The sequence below is a fragment of the Callorhinus ursinus genome, unplaced genomic scaffold (genome assembly GCF_003265705.2).
Source record: "Callorhinus ursinus isolate GAN/ISIS: 27379988/994484 unplaced genomic scaffold, GSC_fseal_2.0 scaffold65, whole genome shotgun sequence".
Lineage (NCBI taxonomy): Eukaryota > Metazoa > Chordata > Mammalia > Carnivora > Otariidae > Callorhinus > Callorhinus ursinus.
The window spans coordinates 7,634,307-7,660,628 of record NW_027397127.1 but is presented as its reverse complement, the minus strand read 5'-3'; the positions used below and the strand labels follow the sequence as shown (position 1 = coordinate 7,660,628).

General features: G+C 40.2%; 1 protein-coding gene across 2 annotated transcripts in view; it reads left to right on the top strand.

Moving 5' to 3' along the window:
* The window catches only part of RNF128 (ring finger protein 128), a 110,073-nt gene that overhangs the window by 45,944 nt on the left and 37,807 nt on the right, over positions 1 to 26,322 (top strand). Inside the window, exon 1 of one of the 2 annotated variants that reach the window (XM_025853672.2) lies at positions 2,106 to 2,818. The exons of the other annotated variant lie outside the window; for it this stretch is intronic. Within the exon in view, the coding sequence (XP_025709457.1) occupies positions 2,326 to 2,818 (493 nt within the window). The 5' untranslated portion in view covers positions 2,106 to 2,325. Of the gene's footprint in view, positions 1 to 2,105; positions 2,819 to 26,322 lie in introns of those variants that run through there. 2 annotated transcript variants of the gene reach the window in all.

The window sequence follows — 26,322 nt, the reverse complement described above, 5'->3', positions numbered from 1 at the left end:
TCATGCCTCAGTGCATTCATTCCCTTGTATTATTCTCCGCCTAGGCAGGCTAACCTTCTTAAGCTCAGCACAGGTGTGACCTCCTCTGGGCAGCTTTTCCTTACTTCCCAGTCTGGGTGAGGTTCCTCTTTTCTGTTACCCATTACTGCCCTGTGCACACCTGTCATAGCATTTGCACTATATACATATAGCACTCTATACTGCAACTATCAGTTTGCTTGTTTGTCTCATAAAAGCTAATTTACAAATTTTTTTGACAGGAGAGTTAATGTCTTATTTGATTTTTTTTACCGAATGCTTAGCCCATGGCTGGCATACAGTTGAGGTGGCGTAAATATTTAAGAATGGATACTAACAAATATCTAACGGTCATTTTTGTAGATGCCTTATAACAGATCTCTTTAATTTTAAACACAACGTTTCTTTAAAGTACAATATAGCTGATTGCCATGCAGGCAATAGTTACTGAATTTTGAGTGTTTTTCGCCAACAAATTCAGACAATTTCTGGAACTACCATTTCTTAGAGAGGATCGATCCTACCCTTTCTTTTTTCCCTAGGTAATTTTTATCCCAGAGATTAACATCATCAGTAGTTGGGGGTGCCATGCTATTGGGCTCCCATACCAGCCTTGACCTCTAACATAACATCCTTTTCAGTATATAGGGTTTATGTTTCACAGAACTGCCCATTTATTTGGATTCTACAGGCTGTTTAGTTATGGTGTTAATTTTCCTCTAGGTTTCTCTCAAGCCATAAGAGTATCAAGTGAAGAACTGTCCCATGCTTAATCTTTGGGAATAATACTGATTAAGTAAATGTTGGGCCAAGGACTGAGGGGACTGATTGATTGGGAATTTAACAAATGCTGGGCTGGATAAAGTGAATTATATCCCTTTGAACTGAAAAAGTGGCTAAAACATCCTGAACATCATTTTCTCTGATTTTTATCTCAAAGTGTCAACTTTAAGATTATTTAAAAGGTATGGTGCGGTCCCTGACCCTGTTTAGTAATAATAGTATTTAACAGATATATTTTTTACACTCTGCTAAGCACTGTTCTCCATGCTTTACACATATGAACTCATTTAATCGTCTGAACAACTTTATGAGGTAGGTAATATTATTATCCCCATTTTACAGATGATGAGGAATCTGAGGCACAGAGAAGTAATTTCCCCAAGGTCAAAAGTTATCCATTGCTGTCATAAAACAGGTGTATTAACTCAGTTCAATCCAGTCATAAAACAGGTGTATTAACTCAGTTCAATCTGGAGCACTTATTAAATGCAATAATAGACTGGGTAGATAAAACTTGTACACTTAAAGGAAGGAGGAATCATAATGCAACCGTGCCATGAACGAACCGCCAAGGTGAGTCAGGGCCCTTTCAGTTGGCGGGAAATGGGGAAGGATTGTGTAGTTAAGGTCAGAAATAGTGCAGATATATAGATTTGAGTAAACCTGGTCTGTGGAAGAGGAAGAAAAGAGGCTTAGTTTTGAGGTGTATGGAAACGTTAGTTCTTTTGAGGACTAAGATTACTTTCAGAAGAGGCTTCTGATGCAGTCTATTTAGCATGAGGTAAGCGTAAGAAAATACCCAGGTATGACGCCTGTCTGGAGCAGGAAAGGAGAAAGGTTAAAAAAAAAAAAAGTAACCACGCACTTTTCCTGCCCCCCCCCCCCCCCCGAGACTCAATATGAACAGCTGCCCCCAGCACCACCCACCTACCCAAAAATCCCTTGACTCCAGCTCAGACCCTTCGGATCTGTGCTTTTCAGAAGTACTTTCACATTCTGGCACCTTAAGCCTGAAACGGCCTTTAGGCAAATGTTCGGAGGGAAAAACCCATTCTCGCAATTCAAAACGGACTCGGATCCTACCGGAGAGCTTTTATGGTCGCAGATTCTGTAGTTCCCGGCCTGTCCATCTTTTTAGAACACGCCGCGACACACCTGGCCGCACAGCCTGAACGCCTACCCTAACGCCTGCCCATCCCGTTACCCTTTTAAGAGGCGGATCCCGCAGTGTCCTTTCCTCCCTCCCTGCCACCTCTACCCCCAGTCGTCTGGGCGGAGCTTCTTGCTAAAGCCCCAGAGCCCGACGCGGCCGCAGCAGTAGCGGAGAGCAGAGGACCGGAGCTGCGAGGAGCTGCATCTGCCGCAACCGCTCGGCGCGACGCTACGTGCCTCGCGGCTCCCACCTCGCTCCCCGCGCGCGCCGGCCCCTCCCCACCTGGCGCGCACCTGGGCCCGGCCGGGGTCCTGCGGAGAGCCGGGAGGGCGCGTGCCAGGGGCCCTCGGGAACCGCAGAGCGCGCGCGCCATGGGGCCGCCGCCCGGGGCCGGGGTCTTGTGCCGCGGCGGCTGCGGCTTTTCCCGATTGCTGGCGTGGTGTTTCCTGCTGGCGCTGAGCCCCCATGCCCCCGGCTCCCGGGGAGCCGAGGCAGTGTGGACCGCGTACCTCAACGTGTCCTGGCGGGTTCCGCACACCGGAGTGAACCGCACAGTGTGGGAGCTGAGCGAGGAGGGCGTGTACGGCCAGGATTCGCCACTGGAGCCTGTGGCTGGGGTCCTGGTGCCGCCCGACGGGCCAGGGGCGCTCAACGCCTGTAACCCGCACACGAATTTCACGGTGCCCACGGTCCCAGGGGACTGGGGAAGCACCGTGCAGGTCTCTTGGTTGGCCCTCATCCAGCGCGGCGGGGGCTGCACCTTCGCGGACAAGATCCATCTGGCTTACGAGAGAGGGGCGTCTGGAGCCGTCATCTTTAACTTCCCGGGGACCCGCAATGAGGTCATCCCCATGTCTCACCCGGGTGAGTGCAGCTACTACATTGCACCCCATCAACCCCCTGCCGAGGCCAGTTTTTGTTTTTTGTGGCTTTTTTTTTTTCTTTCTTATTTTCCTCCGTGCTGTCTTCCCCCTATCCCCTTGCTCCGAAGGAAAGCGAGTGTCCTTTCTGTCTCCACCGAGTGAGGCAGGGTCCTCTCCTTCCCGAGATTTCACCCTGCGTGGGGGGTTGGGCGAGAAAAATCCTCCAGATTTTGCCTGGCTGGGGGGAAAAGGGTAAGACAAACCGAGTGCGGAGGCTGGCAACTCGAGAAGGACTGTTTGGGCTCTTTGCGTCGCCTTTTCTTGGTGTTCCACAAGGGTGTCTTGCCCTGGCTGCTTTGGTGGTGGGCACTGGCTTTGAAATAATGACTGGAGAGAAGGCGGCCTGGAAATCCCTTCCTCACTCTTTCCCGGTTTAACAGCCTCAGGCCCAAGGCAGGGCTTTCCCTCTTCTCTCCCTGTTTTCTCTCCATGTTTCCTAGTATCAGGTACGAGATTGTGTTACTGTGTCCTGTTAACCTCATTGCAGTTTGGGCAGAAAGTTTGCCTAGTTCTTGGGCTCTTCTCTGCCCCCGGGGGGTGGGGGGTGGGGGTCTCAGGTCCCAAGTGATTGTCGGTATCAGTGCTTTTGTTGGCCTTTGAAAAATCCGATTTAGGTTATTGAGTGGCGAAACAGGTGATTAATGTTACTGAAAAAAGAGCTTTGTGCTTGAGGGTAGCAAAGGCCTAGACGTTCGGGAAAAAGTAGTCCGGGTGGGTCTTCAGTTTGTGGAGATGTTGTGTGGGTTACTGTTTTTCCCTGTTCGGTGATTCTTCCAGAAACCTTATTTGTGATTAGGTAGTCTTAGCATATGTATGATCCTAAGCCCCAAAGGACAGAGAAAAAAAAAATTGGATAGAAGGGAGGGGACACATAATAGTAGTATATCATAGTTGTTGAGAGCTGGGGGGCCCAAGTCAGACCTTGGGTAGATTCCGGCTCCATTGCTAACTAGTCCTGTGACCTTCGGCAACTTATTTGAAGTCTTGGAGTCTGTGTTCCCTCATCCATCAAAAGGGAAAGAACTAAGAAAGAACTACTCCCACAGGTTTGCCTTGAGGATGAGATGAAATAATGCCTGTAAAGAGTTTAACACATCATCCTTCTCAGTAAAGGCTAGCTGATAGGATTAGCCTTTTAGGGAGTCACTGGGGAGATGAATCTGCTCATTTAAGTGCTAGAGGTTTTGCGTTTTTCTTAAAAGCAGTGGTTTTGGCCCTGCCTAGAGAGAGCATTCGCATTGAGTGGCTGGGTGGTATAATGGAAAGAGCACTGAACTGGAACTCAGGAGACCCGAGTTCTTTTGGTCCCTTCTGTGCCTCTAGCAGTTTTGTGACCTTGTACAAATTACTCACTAGCCAAATAATAATAGAGAGGTAGAGGGTGGAGGCCAAACTGGCAGTGTGCAGAGGCAAAAGCGAACTAGATGAACTCTTAAGATCCCTTCCAGCTCTAAATTGCCGTGATTCTTAGATTTGAATGTCTGTTAAAGGAGCAGCTGTATCTCTCTTGGTTGATAATTCATTGGTTAGAATGAAATTACTTTTTAACGCCTAATAAAAATGACAGCGAAGGATTTGGTAAAATTTAAAATCCTTACATTTCCATTGGCTAGGTAAATGGAAGGGTTTGATTTTGTCTCCTCCAAATGAGATTCATTTGCATAGATGATTGGGAAATGAAGAGTACTCTTTAATTAAAATTCCCGTTTAGAGTGCTTTCATCCTAATTCTGTTAAGAATATAGGCTTATATTTGTCCGATAGTTTTGAGGGACAATAAAATTAACTTTTGTTGAGCTCCCACTGAGTGCCAGGCACTCTACATACATCTTACTCACATGTTATTCAGAGACCATATGGTGCACTAGGAAAAGCACAGGCACTGTAGTCAAGAATGGGTATCAAATTCTGGTTTTACTACACAATAGCTTTGTGTCCTTGGTGAGGTTCTTTAACTTTACTGAGACTCCATTTGTGCCTCCGTAAGATGGAGATACTTACATGGCCATGATTCTTAAGGATAATAAATCTAAACCACCTAGCAGATAGTAATTACACTCAATTAAAGTTAGTTATTACAATAGGTTAATGCTAACAAGATGCAGAAAACATACAGATAAATGTTCATGCAGCTGTCAGTTTGAATTTAATCATGGCTGTTTTGTTTTAGGATACTATATAGTAATAAAGCCCTAAATATTGACCGCTTAGCTAAATTACAGTCAGAAAGGTATTTGGTGACTTTAAAATTTCTTCCGGATATGATAACTATAGCAAACTTTACCATTAGGGTAACTAGCCATCAAAAAACTAGCTAGTTACTTTAAGTATAGAATCACATTTCTTCTGTAAACTCCTAGAGAAACGGCTTTTCAACACAGGGGGAGAAAATCACTTTGCATTTCATGCACGTGTGTTGTTGAACATTTGTTCCCAAAGTTCTGTGTGTTTTGCTTTGTTCATTCCTGAGAGTAAGCCTAGGGTTCATTGTAATCTCTGGTCAGAAACAACTTACCCGGGATCTTCGTGGCAAAGAGGTGGGATTGAGGTTTAAGTGTTGATTAATTCAATGAGTATTGGCTTGAATTATACAAGGGCCACCAAATGTTGAAAAGCCATTGCTGTCCTAGGTGTTTATGAAACCTCCCTTGACCCACTCTCAGCGGAGCCTGTGCTGGAATTGTTTGTTCTTTAAGTTTATGCTGAACATCCATACTCTCACCTATCACAGGCCTGGGAACATGAAGACCCATTTCTTTGAAGTAACAGAACTAACTGGTTTAGAGCAGTTGCTTTAAAACTTTTGTTTATTGGAGAGAAACTCCACTTTAAAGAGCATTCAATTGGGAAAATGAGGCTTTTTTTTAAAGATTGATTTATTCAAGAGAGAGAGAGAGAGAGAGAGAGAGAGCACCAGCTGGGGGGGGGAAGGGCAGAGGGAGAGGGAAAACAGGCTTCTCGCTGAGTGGGGAGCCAGATGTGGGGCTGGATCCTAGGACCCTGGGATTACAACCTGAGCCAAAGGCAGACGCTTCACCCACTGAGCCACCCAGACACCCTGAGGCTGTTTTTATATATACCAAAATGTCACAGAAGGTGGTTTTAGCCTTGCATCAAGCAATGCGGTTTGTTCCCATATCTCATTTTGGTTGCAAAGTGTCCAGAAAATCCTGATTCACACAGATAAATAATTGCAAATGATAGATGTTTATTAACAGTTTGTCTTGCAGTCTCTGGGTATTTTTCAATCAAATTGATCCAGAATCCTGGAAGAAAATTAGGAGAAATTTTTGGTTTCCAAGGTTAATCACTATTCATATAGCTTATCTGAAGTATGAGAATGAAATAAGCAACCAAAACTGAGAGCACAAAAGCCATGTAAAATGTAGAATTGTCACTGTGAGACACACTGCACTTGCTATTGTGCAACTAACTGTTCTGCTTTTCCCAGGCAGATGGGCCTGAACCTTGCATGCTGTCTAATTGAGCACAGCCCACGGGTTGCAGTGGTGTAGGTACTTGCTTGTACAATTTTCCTTGAGTCAATATGTGCAGACATGAATTAATTGAAAGAGAGCTACAACCTTTCTAATCCATGACACATTTACAGGAACTTGAAACATATTCAAAGGCATGACAGGAGAAGCGTTATTCCTGAGGGCTGTTAAAAAAAAAAAAAAAAAATGAATAAACCAAGCAGTTTAAGTCAATGATTTGGTGGTCTCCAACGGGATGTATAAAACAGTCGCTTTGTATACATTGTTGAAACACATTAAGAGGTCGGGCTCTGCCACTTAAACTACAGAACTTCCTCGACTTACGACGGGGTTACGTCCCTGATAAACCCATGGTAAGTTGAAAATATTAAGTCGAAAATGTGTTTAATACACCTTAACCTACCGAATATAGTTTAGCCTAACCTACCTTAAACGTGCTCAGAACACCTACATTAGCCTACAGTTGGGCAAAATCATCTAACCCAAAGCCTATTTGATAAGTACTGACTGTCTCGTGTGATTTATTGAATGCTGAAATGAAAGGGAAAAACAGAATGGTTGTATGGTACAGAAGGGATATAAATGTACAGATTGTTTACCACCATGACCGCTTGTCTGACTGGGAGTCCCTGGTGGCTGCCGCTGCCCAGCGTCCTAAGAGCGCATCTCCTGCAAATTGCTAGCTCCCGAAAAGATCAACGTTCCAAATGTGAAGTACAGTTTCTACTGAATGCATTTTGCTTTGATACAGTCATTAAGTTGAATCATCGGAAGTCAGGGACTTTCTGTATTTTTAAAATCTTAGGCCATTTTACTTCTTTAAGTCTCTGTTTTCTCCTGTTTAGGTTGGGCATAATGATAACCTTGCCTCATAAGATCGCTGGGAGGGACACCTGGGTGGCTCAGTCGGTTAAGCAGCTGCCTTCGGCTCAGGTCATGATCCCGGGGTCCTGGGATCGAGTCTTGCATCGGGCTCCCTGCTCAATTGGGAGCCTGCTTCTCCCTCTCCCTCTGCCTGCCGCTCCCCCTGCTGGTGTGCGCGTGCTCGCTCGCTCTCTTGCTCGCTCGCTCTCTCTCTCTCTCTCTCTGACAAATAAATAAAATCTTTGAAAAAAAAGATCTCAGGGATTAAATGAGATAATGCAAATACAGTGTTTAACACAGTGCCTGGCATATTGGAAGCTACTAAAAAAGTGTTTTTATGACAATTAAGATAGTTAAATGTATTTTAGAAAACAAAAATGGAATCTGATGTTGGTAGTACATCATTTGAAGATGAATAGCCTGGAGTACTTCAAAGTCCACATTACCTAAAATGCTAACTTCAACACTTTAGGAATTGGCTGAGTCGACTGAATTCTTTACAAGAAAATGATCTTTGGGCCCACCTGTGTTTGTCATTCTTTTTTCATATAACTGCTTCTCCCTCAAGCTACCAGTCTTCTCCTTCACAAAGGACTTTGAGATAATATTTTACACTGATTTATCACCACCCAGTCCCTTGTCAGCCACATGACATTTAATTTTTAGTCTGCTTTTTTTGTCTAGGATGTTGACTTTGAAAAGAACCTTTTTTAATAGAGAGTTTCCAAAGAGGATGAGAAGAGACTGGGTCGTGATGATTTACCAATGTAAAGTACTGGTTCAAAATCAATTTCTAGATACATCCTTTTTGATATCTCTGCAGTACTGTATTTAACACTGTTGACCACTCCTTTGAAATTCTCCCAAGCAGTCTTTTGTTTCTCTTGCTTCTCTTTTGTTTTATTTCTGTTGTTTTATTAATTCATTCATCCAACACCTCTTCTTCCTTACATTCACACCCAGGCCACCAGCAGCCCCAACCTCCGATGAATAACTGCCACGTCCAGATGATTTCTATCACTTTAAATCTTCTCACATAATGTCCCCTTCTTCCTTTCAACTGTTATTACCCTGCTTTTAGTTCCTGTGTCTTCTCATAGGAACAAATGCTTAGGCTTTTTTTTTTTTTAAAGATTTTATTTATTTATTCATGAGAGACAGAGAGAGAGAGAGAGAGAGAGAGAGAGAGAGAGAGAGTGAGGCAGAGGGAGAAGCAGGCTCCCAGGGAGCAGGGAGCCTGATGCGGGACTCGATCCTAGGACCCTCAGGGTCACCTGAGCCGAAGGCAGACGCTTAACCATCTGAGCCACCCAGGCGCCCCAATGCTTAGGCTTCTAATTGGTCTCCACCTCCAGTCGTTTCTTCCCGGTGTTCTTACACATATACCACTGGAACACAACTCTGATCCCATCTATGCCATTACTTACGAATTTTAGACTGTATTTCCCAGCATGGCACATAAGCCTCTGAATCTGGTCCCGGACACCCTTTCAAAGCTCTATATACCTCTTCTCTCATGTTGACCCCTAAATGCCCTTTGTCCTTTCTCATTATCATTCCTTTGTACTGCTTTTGCCTCCATACCCTTTTCTTCCCAGCTCAGCTGGCCAAAAACTTACCTATCCTTCAGAACCCAACACAGATGCCTCCTCATCTTTGAAACCTTTCTCAATTCCTTCTTTTCCTCTTCCCACCACAGCCCACACCAAAACCAAAATAATCCTTTTGTTTTGCTCTCATGGCACTCCATGTCTTATAGTACTTTTTGCATTTCACTGGTAGTTATATGTTTACTTACCTTACCTTCCTACTGGACTGTAACGTTTGATTAATTTTCGTCTTCCTCATGGGAACCTTTGTACTCTACGCTCTAAAAATGCTTGTTGGGTTGCTCTAAGTACCCAAGAATGCCAGAGGGTCATAAGATTCGCTAGAAAAGTATCTAATGGGGAAGGGGATTAATGTTCAATTCATTGAGGGGCGCCTACGTGGCTCAGTCAGCTAGGCATCTGCCCTTTGGCCCAGGTCATGACCTCAGGGTCCTGGTATCAGGACTCCCTGCTTAGCGGGGAGTCTGTTTTTCTCTCTCTGCTCATGTTCCTTCCTCCCTCGGTCTCCCTCTCCCTCAAATAAGTAAAATCTTTAAAAAAGTTCAATTCATTGAGCTTTTATCAAGGATCTGTTGTATGCATACTGAGCTTCTTGCCTGAATATCTGAAATAATTAAGGTAAAGTAGAAGAAATAAGAGTGTACAAATGCTTCCAGATTGCAAGCCCCCTAATTTTTATGGTGATTACCATCATAGGCCAGTTTATGGGGTTTTAATGATGAAATGACCTAGGTAACAGATAGAATGAGTATTTACATTGAACTTTCCCTGTTCTGTTTTTTTGTTTTGTTTTGTTTTGTTTTAAAAACTTGGTTTACACCAGCATTCAATTTATGTCTCCAATCAAAATGCTTCCATTGAACATGTTGGTGATATGTGGAATTCCATTACATAAAAACCTTAAAAAAAAAAAAAAAGAAATGTACCTTGATCAGCAAATTGTTTTTTTAGGCACATAAAGAACTCCACACCCCCCTCAGTCCCTGGAAGATGTGTTATCTCCTACAGAATGCCATATTTAATCTCTGTTCCCAGGCTTAAATGGAGTAAACAGGGGAGTATCAAAGACATTTTCCATGTTATTTCTGATGATAAAATTAATCCCACTTCTTGCAGAAAACTTGGAAAATACAGAAAAGTATAAAACTAAAAAGCTATGCATAATTCCACAATTCCAGTAATATTCCTTCTTGTCTCCTTTTTCATGTATAGATAGGGTTTTATATCCTGCTTTGATCATAACAGTTTTTTAACGAATATTAATGTAGCTTTAAAATACAATTTAAAGAAAAACATAAAAATCTATAGATATAACCATTTTAGCATTTTGGGGTGTTTTTGTTGTCATTTTCTTCTTTTGCTCTGCATATATATTTAAAGAATTATAATTATATACTGTATGTACGATTTTTTTTTTAAGATTTTATTTATTTATTCATGAGAGACAGACAGAGAGAGAGTGAGAGAGAGAGGCTGAGGGAGAAGCAGGCTCCCAAGGAGCAGGGAGCCTGATGCGGGACTCAATCCCAGGACCCTGGGATCATGACCTGAGCCGAAGGCAGATGCTTAACCATCTGAGCCACCCAGGTGCCCCTGTATGTACGATTTTGTATCCAACTTGTTATTGTAAGCATTTCCCCATGTAATTAAAAATAGAGGATTTCCTTATAAGTTGAAGGGGGTAGTTTTTGACTGGGGGATTAGGGATCAATCTTCTCTTTCATTAACCAGCAGAAAGGAAGTGCAGAAATGGTGACAGGGAGGGGTATGAATTGGAAAATTTAAAACAAAAAATATGCTCTATAGAGCTTTACCTAAATGGATACTTCTGGCCATAAACGTGATCTGGTCTAACCCATATGCGTTGCCTGTTGTGGCCTTGATCTTTTGAGAGGTTTGATCACCTCTCAAAAAACTAAAACACACAATGATCACCCTGTGTGCTTTTAGTTCCTCTTCTTCTATGATATTCCTAGAAGTGATTCTTTGTCACAAATGAGGTTTGCACCTAGTTTCCCTGTTGCTTGGTTAAGTAGCACCTTATTGGTTAAAATGGCTTTTCGTTTTCATGATGGCCACTGAACTGTACACTGTTGTTGGAGTTTTGCCCAGAGTTTACTTGATAGGGTACCACAAATATTTTCTGGGGATGAAGAATTTTTTGTATATGCAAATTTTGTTGAAGTGTAACATACCAAAAGGGTACAGAAATCATTAGTCTGTAGCTCAGTGGATTTTCACAAAGTGAACATGCCTGTGCAGCGAGCGCCTAGATCAAGAAACAGAACCATACCAGAACCCTGAAGACTACGTCACACCCCAAGATGAAGAATTTTTGAAGTTTATGTCCTGAGGGAGTGACCTCTTGTTAGCGTGTGGTAGGAACTGAGTCACCCACAGAAACCGTCACCTTGCTGCTCTGGAGCTAGTTACCTGTGGTGATCCTCAGCTACATACTGTAGGGGAATGCTTTCCAAGCACAGAGGACGTGCCCTTTTTGATGCAGTTACCAAGCCAGTTCAGAGTTGCTACATTTTGCTGTTAACACCCACTTGAGAGCCCAATGAGCAAAGCAGAGCACAAGGGCTCTTTGTTGTCCTATTTCCTGTTCTTTTTTCTCTTTAAGTATGTATGTATGTCTTTCTATATATCAGGGCACATGCTTGCTGCTTGAATTTACCCATGGGTTTGTTACAATATTGATTTCTTTGGAAAAGAAAGTTTGGTGATTCATGCCTGACTTCATGGAGGCTGTTAGGTTCAGAACCTAGTCGTGATTTACTTGGTTTTAATGCTTGAAAGCTCAAGTTAGCTACAAATCAGTAATTTTAAGTTAACCCTATTTATTTTGAGCTTTTTTGAAAGAAGATGGTCTAGAACTCGATGATGATGATGATGTGTGTGTGTGTGTGTGTGTGTGTGTGTGTGTGTGTGTTTTTCTCTCAAGATATTAGTCATTATTGTTTCAGATAAAATGTTGAAGTAGCTTAGTGAAATGCTGCCTGCAACTAAAAAGTCTTAGTTTAAATGTTAACCTTGACTATTTCCGGTTGGCAGAATTATGGACGATTATTATTCTTTTCATCATGTTTTTCTGTATTTTCTGAATTTCCTATGCGGAATATATTTTATACTTGTAATCAGAAAAAATCAGTTATTTTTTAAAAACCCAAAAAATATTCCTATAGCATTGATAATCCTAAAGAAAGCATTAATAATGTGACTATAGCAACAATAGGAGCAAATCCTATCTGATAATAGAAATGATTTACAGACTATTACGAAAATTTAAAGAACTGCTTTTGGCCTTTTGAATATATCTAACCCGTATAATTATTAATGTGGTCCTTTCTTGTTAACACTAATTGGTTTCTTCATATGTAAAATAACCTTGAACACCAAAGAATTTTAAAGACTGACTTTTCCTCTTTTAATATGAACTATTTCTCTTTACCCTTCCTATCACTATATATTTCCCCTCCCCCCCCCACCCCCGCACCCCCCCACCCCCGCTTACACATCCTCACACCTCTCACCTTTTTCGGTATTTTTGTTTCTTTCCCATAAGAAGCCTGCTTCCCCTCACTTGCCCCCTTCAATATCTGTTCTTTTCAGTGCTTCTAAGAAAAGTGCTGCTAAGTTTAACAGCTTTGTATGAAGAATTTGATACATTGGCAATTCTTACCTATGACACACTGGGTTCATCTGATAACGGTAGTTTTTGTCATTCAAGAAAAGAGGAAAATTTGTTAGAGTAAGGGCAGAGGAGAATCATGGTGTTCTTATTTTACATTTTATTGGTGATATGCCGAACATACAAGCTCAATCAAGATGATATTTAAGACATCATTAACATTGAATTACTTGTTTTTAAAATTAGCATTTCCCTTGAAGTGATAGTCTGCTAGACAAAACTCCACCAATTAGCAGTTCACATAAGAAATTCAAATTCAAGGGTACCTTCTGTACCACTTCTTTTCCTCTGAGGACAGATTTTTGTATCCTACTTTTCCACCCTCTTCCCCTGCCTTTCATAGCTTGATTAATTCTACCTTAGATAATCTTGCACATACACACACACACCCTCACACACTCTTGGAGCCCCCTCTTCGTTTTTAAAAAATCTGAGCTTCCAGGGTGCCTGGGTGGCTGTTGATTAAGCATCTGATTCTTGATTTCAGCTTGGTGATGATCTCAGGGAGCCCCAGTTGGGCTCCCTGCTCAGTGGGGAGTCTGCTTGAGATTCTGTCTCTCCCTCTGCCCCTCCCCCAGCTCACACACTCTCTTTTTCTCTCTCTCTCAGATAAATAAATAAATCTTTTAAAAAGTCTGAGCTTTCTTCTATGTTGTTCCACCTCTTTTGAAGTGAAATTAAACATCATAACAAATCACTGCGGTCATATCTAACAACCTTGAATGTGTCCATAATTTACTCCTGTAATCTCCACAAAAACCTCCCAAGAGCCATGTAATCCTCCTGATTAAATATGTATTTTCTTATGTCCTAATATTTAAGATAAATTTGAAATGCTTTTGTTGGTTTTGCTTTAGGTATTCCAGTGATACTCTTTCCTGCAAAGTTTTATTACAAATATGGGTTAAATAATCATATTTGCTTTGCAGTTTTTAGTCCTCAAAGCCTTTCACGTGCAATCATTTGTGGGCTCATTTGGGAACCCAAACACTGTTTAGCAACATTACTATGGGAAAATGTGTTGCCTCTGCTTCCCAACAACTGACTTAAAATGAATTTTTGAAACACAACCCATTAGGGTTTCCTGTGTGACTTTTGTTCATAATGATAGCCTGGTGAGATACAGTTTGTTATATTTGTCCCAATCATGCTGGTTTAGGATTTTCTCTGCTTATTTATTTTCTTTGTAATGTTGACTCTAGCTCCACCTTACCTTTTCCATGTGTTTCACCTTAAGGATTCTACATATTTGTTTTTCTTTTTTTTTTTAAAGATTTTATTTATTATTTATTTGAGAGAGAATGAGAGATAGCACGAGAGGGAAGAGAGTCAGAGGGAGAAGCAGACTCCCCGCTGAGCAGGGAGCCCGATGTGGGACTCGATCCCGGGACTCCAGGATCATGACCCGAGCTGAAGGCAGTCGCTTAACCAACTGAGCCACCCAGGCGCCCCTACATATTTGTTTTTCTAACCTGTGGTCTAACCTATGGTGATCTCAGAAGTTGGCTTATTTTAATAGCATTTGTAATGTTCCCGAAAGTTTTAAGAACATAACTATGATTTGTAACTTAGCCATTAATATATTTTCAAGTGGTGCATCTTTTCTATTTTAGAGGCTCTCAACAATCATTTAGATGAAGGCTAGAAAAATGTGATTATGTTGAGTGAGGTCTCCATTCATAGACCTATGAGCAACCTGTGTTTAACATTGTCCCAAAATACTTTGAGCCTAGTGGTATTTCAAAGTCTTGTTTTCCGCCACCTTCATTTCATTTTTGGCAAGAGGACAAGGATGTTTAAGAGAGACTGAAACTGGCTAGTGCCAGCCCACCAGTCACCTCCCTTGCCCTAGCCCCCGTCCTCCAACCCTTTCTGCCATTCCTATTGGACTGATGCTTTTTGGTTGAATGGGTGAAGAAGAGGTTGTTGACTTGCCTTGAGTAATGTAATTAAAGACTAACAGATTATTCTTTGATGATAAGGAGAGCTACATGATTGCTCTGCTTTTTTTTTAAAGATTTTATTTATTTATTCATGAGAGACGGAGAGAGAGAGAGAGAGAAGCAGAGGGAGAAGCAGGCTCCCAAGGAGCAGGGAGCCCGATGCGGGACTCGATCCCAGGACCCTGGGATCATGACCTGAGCCAAAGGCAGACGCTTAACCATCTGAGCCACCCAGGCGCCCTGATTGCTCTGTTTTTATTTCAATCTAGTGTACCAAGGATGAATGTGTTCTATTTGAAATTGAAAGATAGCATATTACAATGGAAGAATGGGTGTCCTTGAGTCAGACTGCTGAGCTTGAATTCCAGTTCCACGAATTAATAAATATGTGATCTTGGGCAAGTTGCGAACCTGGACTTCATTGATCTTGTTCATAAAACGTGGAATAGCAATACCCATTTTCTGTGATTTTGTAAATAAAATGTTTGACATGGAGGGACATTTAGCAAATGTTAGTTCTCTTGAACCTTTTGCTAACGGTTTTGTTACTAAACGTAGTATTTCTCCTTCCGTTATTGTAGCTGTTCACTACCACGTTTTGAAATATGTAATTGTTTTATATGTAAAAGCAGGGGGGAAAAAAACCCATGACATCCAAACTGCTGTTTTTCTGGCTAGTTTTTGAGAAACGCAGGGAGAAATCACATAATCAAGAAGCTGAAACAACTATCTTGTTCTTCTCCCTGTGCATTTCCATTTTAAGCAGTAACAACTCCTTAAAATCAAGATGTTAGACTATAACAATAGAAATGGCTATGGACCTTTTGATGGCATGGTGACAAAGAGAGGGGACTTAGGAATCAGATGGATTTTGATTTGAATCCCAACTCTGTCATGTAATAGCTTTATAACCTTAGCCAGATTAACCCCTTTAAGACTCAGTTTTTTTGGGGCGCCTGGGTGGCTCAGTTGTTAAGCATCTGCCTTCGACTCGGGTCATGATCTCAGGGTCCTGGGATCGAGCCCCGCATCAGGCTCCCTGCTCTCTGGAAGCCTGCTTCTCATTCTCCCACTCCCCCTGCTTGTGTTCCCTCTCTCGCTGTGTCTCTTCTCTGTCAAATAAATAAATAAAATCTTTACCAAAAAAAGACTCAGTTTTTTCATCTATAGAATGGGAGGTGATAATCGTACCTACCTTGTAGGGTTATTGTGAGGGATAAATCAAATAGCATATAAAGCATGAAGTACTACACAGCCAGGTTCTTTAAAGGATAGTTTAACAACCTCCTTACCCTCATCTGTAGCACTTTTTTTTGGAGATTGGCAAAGCAGATCACTGCACGGCTTCTCAGAGCCTCTGATACGCTAAAGAAGCACTGTTCGACTTTGTTCCATGCATCATTTTCTAAACTCACTGATCTATAGAACCCTTTTTTTCTTAAAACACTTACCACCTGAAATAGAATTTGGAAAACACTGATATTGCCATGCATTTGATAACTCCTCCCTCCTTCTTTCCTCCTCCCTTATTTTATTAGCCTGGCCTCAGATTTCAACTGTATCAAAGTATTGTCAGTGTGAAGGAGTGACTAAACTAGTTATCTCACTCTGATAAGAACAGCATGTTTTAGACCGTTGATGACAAACATTTTAGTTCTATTTCTTTGTACTAATTGTGGTTGGTACCTTTTATATCAAGTTAATGTGACTTCGAAGTATAGTTCTCTACAGGCTAGGCTTATTTTCCTTATTGACTTTCAGAAACAATTTATTGTGAAAGTATAAAAACACAAGCGAAACCAGTTTATGTTTGTTTTTATATTTAGTGTGTGAACCTTCGTACAAAAAGTTAGCTTTTGTAATACTTCACACAGGAGGAAATTTAATATTCTCAGTAGAGTGTCTTTGTTTATGAGTTTTTTAATACTAAATGATACCAAAATTTCTGCAAAGGCATACCAAATTCTCTTTTTCTCTAATCCAGGGACCTAATAGAATACTAATGGGACATCTGTGACTTTTGTGCCCTTGGGTTCTTATGGTCAGGTCAAGATGAATACCAGATCTCTAAACACAATGCTCTTCCTAATTTTAATGATTAATGAAATTTCCAGTGTAATTCCCCTGTTACAAACTGTACCTAAAGACAATGTGTGCAAAAAGAAGTTCCAATTTAAACACAATTTTGAATACCCTTTATGACCAGCACTGTGCTGGGTGTTGTGGTAGGAGAGGAGTGAGCAGGGAGTAGCTAAAGATAAACAATGACGTGGTCCTTTTCTTCCAGGGAGCCCTGCTTTTCAGCCCTTACTGCATTTTTTTTTTTTTTTTGGCCAATGATATTTTAGTCTGACACTAAAACATCAATTTAGATGGGGCTTTTTAGATCTACACAAAAATGGCACTCCCTAGAGTTTGGAAATATTTAAGGTACAAAGTGCATGTCCCTTCCATACATTCTTGTACTAGTGTCACCTGGTCTGAAAGGTTGAGGGTAAAGTGGCAAGTAGTGAAGACCATGTCCCAGTTTCATTGGAAGTCTAGGCTGTGGCTTGGTTTTGTGCTCATATTTTCCCTGTGGTTACAGCAACAATTTATTCACTGGAATTCTCTGTCCCAAGGTCTTATGTTACAGGGAAACAGAACTGATTAATACAAGGACAAAGGATCACCATAATTTCTTACACTCTTTTGTCTAAGTTTCCTTTGCCCGAAACCCCTAAATCTCTTATTTATCCTTTTTTACTGCCCGACAAATATCTTTCTAATTGTTTTTAACCTGTGGTGTCGATGTTGCTAGTCAGTAGTTGCTTCACCTTGCACCATCAAATATTCTTATCTTATCAGAGTCTGAACAGCTCTGGATATTGCACAATTTATTATCCCAAAGGATTGAATAAATACATTGATGCTGTAGAGTTTACCGACTAACCTTCCTCCAGAAAACATTAATAAACAGCAACAACAAATGTTGAATTTGCTTTCTAGAAACCTTACTACCCCAAAACAAAAACTTTGACAATAGAACTTTAGCATAAAAATTTTACTACAATTACAGAATACCCTATTAATGAAATAACGTACATACTATAGTTTCTGCATAGTCTTGCAATAGCATATCTTATTGTTTTCTTCTCCTTAGTATCAGCACAAATTGAAGGTTGTATAGACATTAAACCTCTTCCAGCTGTTTCCAGACTTCTCTTTTATGTCCTCTGAACCTCCTCATAAGTGGCTAAATTACCAGTCTCCCAGTGAGCCAGGATGACTGGGTTCTAACTTGAGCTTGGGGCTGAAATGGCATCTGTCCTAGCTTCTGAATGCAAATGGGAAACTGAGGTATGGTCAGGCCCCGGGTTGGAGAGGGATTAGTACCACCATTAGTGCTTCCCTGTGGCAGTAGGCGTCACATTAAACCCAAAGTCTATAGAGTAGAATTAGTGCTTAACTTGTTATCTGTGTATATATAATGTGTCCTTGCTGTAGGCAGACATGCCCTATCAAGATAAGCCGTCTTTGACTGTAGGAGGAGGCACACCTTAGACTCTGTTCTCCACCATTATCTTTAAGGATAAGATTGAATCACGATTCAGATTATCACTACGTACAGCATACTTAACATGACATTTATCAAACATTTATATGACGTATATTATGTGCCAGGCACTCTGCTAGATGTTGTAGATACAGTGATGAAAGACAGTCCCTAACCTGAAGGAGTTCATAGTTAGCAAAACTCAAAAAACCCAGATAACTTCAAGGGAGGTCTGTGCTAGACAGTGGAAAGCTGAATTCCTAACCCAGATGGGTCGGGATCTTATAAAAGGAGGTTGAACTTTATTCTGTAGGTGAAATAGAGCTCCTTTAAGGGCCTTTAGCAAAGGAATAGTATGAATATTTTTCCACTTTAGAAAAATTTATCTGGTAGCTGTGGAAGAATGAATTGGAGGCTAACACCGGTGGCTCGAAGACCAGTTAGGTTGTTATAGAGATTTAGGTAAGAAACAATGGAGAGGCAACGGAGATGTATTCTAACAGGAAGGGAATGAGCCTGTTTCTGATGTGGCTAATTTTTGAACTTCTCTGTATGAAGTACTTACTGATAAAAAGCAAAATAATTCCATTGGCGGAGTTCTTCTATGCAGAGTGAAGGATTAGTGTTGATCTGGCCAGAGAGAACCACTATCTTGAAATTCCTTGACCATAACATCAAGCTATAATTCAAACTCCAGCCCAGTATCTCTGAAAGTATGAGCCACAGACCACATGCAGCAAAAGAACCCGAGAACTTGTTAAATTACAGATTTCTGAGTCTGGCCTCAGACAGACTGAATCAGGGAATGGGGCCCAGGGAGTTCAGTGTTGTAACAAGTTTCGCAAGTAATCATCATGCATATTAAAGTTTGAGGACCATTAATCTAGCCCAACAATTTTAAAAATATAACCTGGGACCACTGGTCCCTCAGACTCTTTCAGGGGTCCATGAATTGAAAACAGTTTTCGTAATAATACTATTTAGACATAATTTGCCATATTCACTGTGTTGATGTTTACACAGCTGGTGTAGAAGCAACGGTGGGAAAATACTGTTGGCACCTTTAGCAGAAATTAAGACAGGGGCACCAAGATGTATTGTATACTATACCTCTATGCATTTATAATAAAAAAAAATCCAGTTTCACTTAGGAATGTCCTTGATGAATCAGTATGCATAATTAATTATATTAAATCTCTGCCCTGTCATGCACAGCTTTTTTGGAATATTCTGTGCAGTGAAATGGGAGGTAGGCATAAAGCACTTCTGCACCATATACCAAAGTATGAGGGTTGTCAGAAGGAAAAGCACTTGTATGACTGAGTAGTGAGCTGAAGTAGCCTTTCTTTTTTTTTGTTGTTAAAGATTTTATTTATTTATTTATCTGAGAGAGAGAGAGAGAGAGAGCACAAGCAGGGGGAGGGGCAGAGAGAGAGGGAGATTCAGACTCCCTGCTGAGCCGGGAGCGCCACACTAGGGGCTCATTCCCAGGACCCCGGGATCATGACCTGAGCCGAAGGCAGATGCCTAACCGACTGAGCCACGCAGGCATCCCGTAATAGACTGTTTTAATTAAAAATATTTCCCCCAAAAAAGTAATAAGAGTGGCATTGTCATTTGTGCAAACCTCTTTAATGTCAAACTTAATAGAGGACAGCTGGATCTTCATATCTGCATTAGATCTATTGTGATCTGTTCTTCTGGTTTAGGTAAATGAAGGAAATCTGTACTCAATGCAGATTGGTAATTAGAAAATTATATTTATAGCACTTAATAGCATTTTGAAATAATTGTAGACATCTTTGGTACTGCACCAAAACTCAACAAGTGGCAGTTTCTTTCTTTCTTTCTTTCTTTTCCTTTCTTTCTTTTTCTTTCTTTCTTTCTAAGATTTTATTTATTTATTTGACAGAGAGAGACACAGCGAGAGAGGGAACACAAGCAGGGGGAGAGGGAGAGGGAGAAGCAGGCCTCCCGCCGATCAGGGAGCCCGATACGGGGCTCGATCCCAGGACCCCAGGATCATGGCCCGAGCCGAAGGCAGACGCCTAACGACTGAGCCACCCAGGCGTCCCAACAAGTGGCAGTTTCTTAAAGGTTAGGTGCAAGGTAGAATTTGAAACTGTATCGGTGAACTCTTTGTACTAAATAAAAATGCATGGATCTGTCTTACATAGCAAATGGATCCTTTATCCATGCATGGTTTTGTAATTCATGCATTGGTCATTTGGAAAGTACTGGTTCCCTGAGTTATGCAGATCTTATGGTGATTCAAGATTATACAATATCAAAAAATCATGGTTATTTAATATCATCACTGATCTCATCAGAAAAATCTAAGTATTAGGAAGTTGTCAAGTTCATGTGGTGGATAAAAGTTTTCCAAAATTCTAATTTTTGCTTGAACACTTACATTTTACCATTAGCAACAAATGCTGTTATTTTTTTTCCCTTGAAATGACGGGCTTACTTGATTCAATTTTTAGAAAAGGTCGTCCAGATACCCAAGTCTTATTAATCGTCTGTCAGTAGTACTTCTAAGTTAAAAAGGAGCTGTTTAAAGAAAGGTTGCTTCAGGGGCGCCTCTCTCTCAAATAAATAAAATCTTTATAAAAAAAGTCTGTTACATTAACATCTATTCACAATTGTGATTTTGAATGAATATTTTAAAAATTTTCCAGTGTTAGAAAAATTTTCCCACTGTTTATTTCTAATATGGTAGCTATAAATAGAAATAATGAACATAAACAGCAGTTCTTTGGATTCCTCAATAACTTTATAGAGTATAAAGGAGTCCTGAGACTAAAAACTTGGAGAAATGCTTATCTAGCCCTTTGGTTCTTAACAATATGCTAAACATACCCTAATGAAAATCAGAATAGTCTGGACAGGGCTAGGTATTTTTAAATAATAATTCTAAGAATTGTTTACCTGTGAATATGACCTGTCATCCACAAATTATGAAAATGTGACCTTTGAACAGTGCTGCTTCTAATTCCCCTAGTGTCTTTAATATGCTGTTTTCTGAGGACTCCCCAGTGCCAGAGATTTTTGGTGCTATATCAAATCTGAGACCTATTCCATAATGTAGTATTGTTTTCAATACCTGTAGCAGAAGTATCTGTGGGTTCAGGGCAGAAAGAAAAGCAACTTGCCATACTAGGCATGGTTGTCCACCTCAACATCTTTTTTTTTTTTTTTGGCTTAAAACAATGATTACAGTCCTGCATTGGGCTCCTTGCTCAGCAAAGAGCCTTGCTGCTCCCTCTGCTTGTGCCCCGCTCCGACAAATAAATGAATAAAATTTAAAAATTTAAAAAGAATGATAATAAAAGGTGATTTTAGTTTTTTTTGCTGTCACCATCCCTCCCCCAAAAAAGGTAATTTGTTAACAATACAGAAGGTTGGGACACCTGGGTAGCTCAGTCGGTTAAGCCTCTGCCTTCAGCTCAGGTCATGATCCCAGTGCCCTGGGATTGAGTCCCGCATCAGGCTCCTTGCTCAGCAGGGAGCCTCTCTCCTCCCTCTGCCTGCAGCTCCCCCTGCTTGTACCCTTGCTCACTCTCTCTCTCGCCCATGCTCTCTCTCTAACAAATAAATAAAAATTCTTTAAAAAAAATACAGAAGGTTAAGAACCATTGCTTTACCCAACAGCTAACTTGTACTAATGCCTGTTTCATATCCTGCAACAGACTAGAATTTAACTAAAAGGCTAATTAGGAGCATAATGACATATTTAAAGAGGTGTGCAGTACTGATTTGTCTGATTCCCAGTGAATCACAGGCCTATATTTCCAATACCTTTGAGAAATCATTTGTATGTCTGTTGGGATGCAATGGTAGAACTATTTTTTTAATCGAGAGAGTTGATGTGAAGAAGTCAATTTAAGAAACCTAAATTTGGTTCATCTGTGGCTGGAAGCAATCAAAAGGGGGCAAAAAAAAGTCACAAAACAGGAATTTGAAGAAAGATAAGCTAGTCAGGCTTAAAAGTTTACATAATTTTTTTTTTACTAATTTAAAAAATGCCACTTAGGACTCCTTGGTCTTAAGACCTTTAGTGTTCCTCTTTGAAATACATTGACCTTCCCTAGTTGCCCAAAGTTGAAATATGTTGACCTACCCTAATTGCTATGGGGGGGGGGGCGGGACTGAGTCTTTGAAAGCTACAGTGAACAAAATGAATATTCAGAAGTCTACTTGAATTGGTTCTAGATTTTCTAATGGAGGAAATGTTTGTTGGAGAATCATACTGCAATTCTTCACACCTAGATCTTACTCATCCTACATATGAGTGAATTCAGAAGTGCTGACCTCACTATATTATCAAGATGTTGGGCAATATTGAATGTGAGCTTAGTTTTGGAAGAGCTACTTTGGCTTTCAATAGCCCTTACTAATCTTGGAAGTCATTCATTGCAGATACCCTCTTTCCTAATATTAAAAGTGGAATACTGGTTGAAAGAGATACTAGAACAGCATTCCACACCCCCTTGTATTTTGTGTTTGAACGCCACAGTGCTGGAGGTGTGCCATCATTATACTTAGACTATTTCATATATTGTAAAATGCTTTAGAATTTATTTTACATTTTGACACATTAATATTTAAATGTAGGGGGGGGAAGGTCCAGAAGCACAGAACTTACTACATAGTTTGTACTTGATAAATATTTGTTCAGTGAATTTGTCTGTGTTCACGAATAAGTAAGATTAGGCCAAAACCATAATATCATTAGCTTTTTGAAGATTTGAAATGAAAGGGCTGGGCCACCAGCAGAATCTGAGATCAAATTCCTATATATTATGAATCATAACTGGAAAGTGTCTTTCACCAGTAGTGCCAAGGATGGACACACTTTATTTATATCAACATTTTAATTAAATGATATTCTGTAAGAATATAAGAGTTGCTACAGTCTATTTTATTACCTTTGTTCCCAAGATAGGCACCGGCACAAACCATTATTCACTGTTGAATATTTGAAACTGGAGTATTTCTTCTGCATAATTGTTACCTATTCCTAATCTGTCCCTTCTCCCAAAATATTTTAGGTAGCCGAGTGAAAATGTAAAAAACAAAACTTGAGCTCCTTGGTGGTGTTAATGATTTTTAAGTAGCAAGTTCAAGGATTCCTTCTTGAATTGAGTGAATACTATCAAGATAATTGTACCCAGGGGCGCCTGGGTGGCTCAGTCAGTTTAGCATCTGACTCTTGGTTTCCGGCTCAGGTCATGATATCAGGGTCCTGAGATCTGAGACCCTCTCAGACTCTGTGCTCAGCAGGGAGTCGACTTCCTCTCTCCCTCTCCCTCTGCCCCACCCGGCTCAGGCGCGGGCGCTCTCTCTCAAAATAAATGAATCTTTAAAGAAAAAAAAGGTAATTGTACCCATATTTTCCCAACTATGCGCTCATATGGCCAAGGGAGGATTATTTACACCATGGAAATTCACACGCACTACACACACATCAAGGCTTCCTCCTTGTTAAATATTTGCCACAACCCCCCTCATCCTGAATGTATCTATTTAATTTTCATTTTACAGTAAAATAATAGCTTTAGGTTTCACTGTGATGTAGAATGGTGGTGAAGAGACACCGGAGCCAAACTTCCTGGGTTCAGATACCAGTTCTGTACTTACTAGCTTGTGTTATCCTAGGCAAGTTACTTGATCTTATCTTTAATGAGATAATAGCAATGTCTACCTTATAGGGTGGATATGAGGATTAAATATGTTAATGCATGTAAAGCACTTAGAACAGGGTCTAGTTTATTTTTTTTAAAGATTTTAGTTTATAGATAAATCTTATCTGGCAACCTCAATTATCCAGAGCATAGCCAGAATTCAGGAAGCAAACAAAAATGTCACTGAGCAACCAATATAAATATCAGAGGGTACTTGCAACTGAAGCCCTCCAGCTCTCTTTGGAAGTCTGTTTTACTTTTTCTGTAGACCAAAGCTTCATTGACTTTTCAGGGTTGAAAGCAGATTGGAAGTATAAAATTAGAAAGAGGGAGAGACACTGCTAGAGGCAACAAATAAGAACCTCCCCCACCCCCCGACCAAAAAAAAATTACCCAAAGTGAGAACTCAAAAATGAGTCAGACTGGATGACCTCTAAGGTCCATTCTAGCTCCAAAAATCTATGGCTTTGGTGAAAAATCTTAACAGTTTGGGGACAAATAACCTTACCAGTACCATCTCAAATAATGGCTCACAAAGATGATCCACTGTCAATAATAAATCATAATCAGTATATCTCAGGAAACTAGGACAGTATAGATTACTTTTTTAAATGTTTTAAAATTATTTGTATAAAACCTTTTGTTACTTGGAAGTTTTACTTTTACAGGATATCTAATTGCCTGACAATACCAGTTAAAGGAAAGCATTACTATAGTTCATTAAAAGACAGTCTCTTTCCTTAAAATGCTCTTAATTTAGAGAGGGACTATGACACGCTGATTGAAATGCAAGGGAAAATGAAGTATTAGACAAAGGTTAAAAACCAAGGGACAAGGGAACAAAGAGGGAACATTTACGTTCTCTCTGGGAACTTGGGAAAAGAATATAGGAGGCAGCATGTGAGCTGGGATTTGGGTGATGCACAGGCAGAGAAGGAGGGGGGAGTGTCAGCAGATATAGGAGATTTTAGTCTGAGGGTACAGAATGAACAAAAAGGAGAATTATAAAAAGTGAATGACAGTAGCCCATGCCATGTGCCTGGATCTGAGTGTTCATGAGATGCGGTTGTAGTGGAGATATATCAAACTGGAAAGGTCAGGTGGGACCAGATCATAAAAGTGTTTAAATGCTAGGCCAACGAGTCAGGAAAGACTTTAGAGCCAGAAAGAGGCATGATGCAACCAAGTGATGGCAAAAGTCAACCAGGAAGGTAAACTCTGATGAAACTTTAAAGGACAGGGAAATATTGGATATAGAGTGACAAATTAGGAGATTACTGAAGGAGTTCAGGCAAGGAAATTAGGAGGACCTATATTAAATAGGTAGCAGGAATGGAAGGAAGAATCTGATAATGGGAGACACCAAGGAAATCGCATCTATGTGACTGACTAGGTTAGCAGTGAGTATTCAGACAGGATTCTGAGTATTCACAAAGGATGACCAGATACCATTGTGATACCATTAACTGTGACTGGGAAGGGAAGGAGGGAGCAATTTTTAAATAGTTGCAAAGGTGTGGGGAGGAGGAGATGTATAAGAATATTTAGAAATAGGTCTTGTATATGATTAGAAAACTAATTCAGTAGATATTTGGACTATATATCGCATGTATGAATATGAATTTGGGACAGTTGAAGCACAGCATTGTTCCCTATGTGTAGACAAAGTACATTTCTTGACTTTCCTTGTTTTTTAATCTCCATCTAACCACAATGGTCCATATGTTCCTGAGCATCCACCCCTGCCACCCACCTCATATCTTCTAAAAGAATTAAAACTTATTTCTATTAGTCAAAAAGTTTAGGACACATCTGCGATTTAAAAAGAAATCTTTAAGATTAAATTCTAAAGCTTGATTTTTAGAATTATCTCTACTTTTCAAAGATTATACAGGTTACAATATCAGAAATAAATGCTGCGTTATATAATAAATCTTTATAACCCAAAATTTTCCTGACAGATGGCTTGTAGAGGAAAGACAAATAATGACAAAAGAGAATTGAAATAATATCTGTGCTTTTAGTGCCAAAGCTAGAAATGTAAAACTCCCAAATAAATAGAAAAATTAGCTGCTGTCTTGCAAAATAGCCAATTCTTTAGATCTGTACGGGATATTTGGGTCATATACTAATAGAGGGAAAAGATATATCAAAAGGCTTTTCAGACCCCTCCATTTCCCATTGCTTTCGAGATTTTCATGTAAATGAGAAGAGAGTAAGTCAATATCTACCAAACTAAGTATTGGCAAATTAGCAAAGTTGTAAAAGGTTTTAATTGAATGGCTCTCATATATTTTTTTTAAAAAGTGTCATTAGAACTTTAAGGATCTGTAATAATACCCTATGACTCTGTTTTTTGAATTAGTAACTTCAAGTAAGATCATCTTGATCTATTGAAGACTTTGGCCACTAGGGACCATGAACCTAAGGGATTACTCGGGTGGTAATTCTGCTATGTATATTGCCATTCAAGGTTTGTACTCATAATTTGACCATTGAAAGTATGAATACTATTTCAGTAATGTACTTTTGTGTTTAAATTCTAAAGTCTATTACCTTATAAATTGAGAAAATTATGTAGTTAAGTCTAGTTAAAGAGATTAAGCCTTTTAGAGT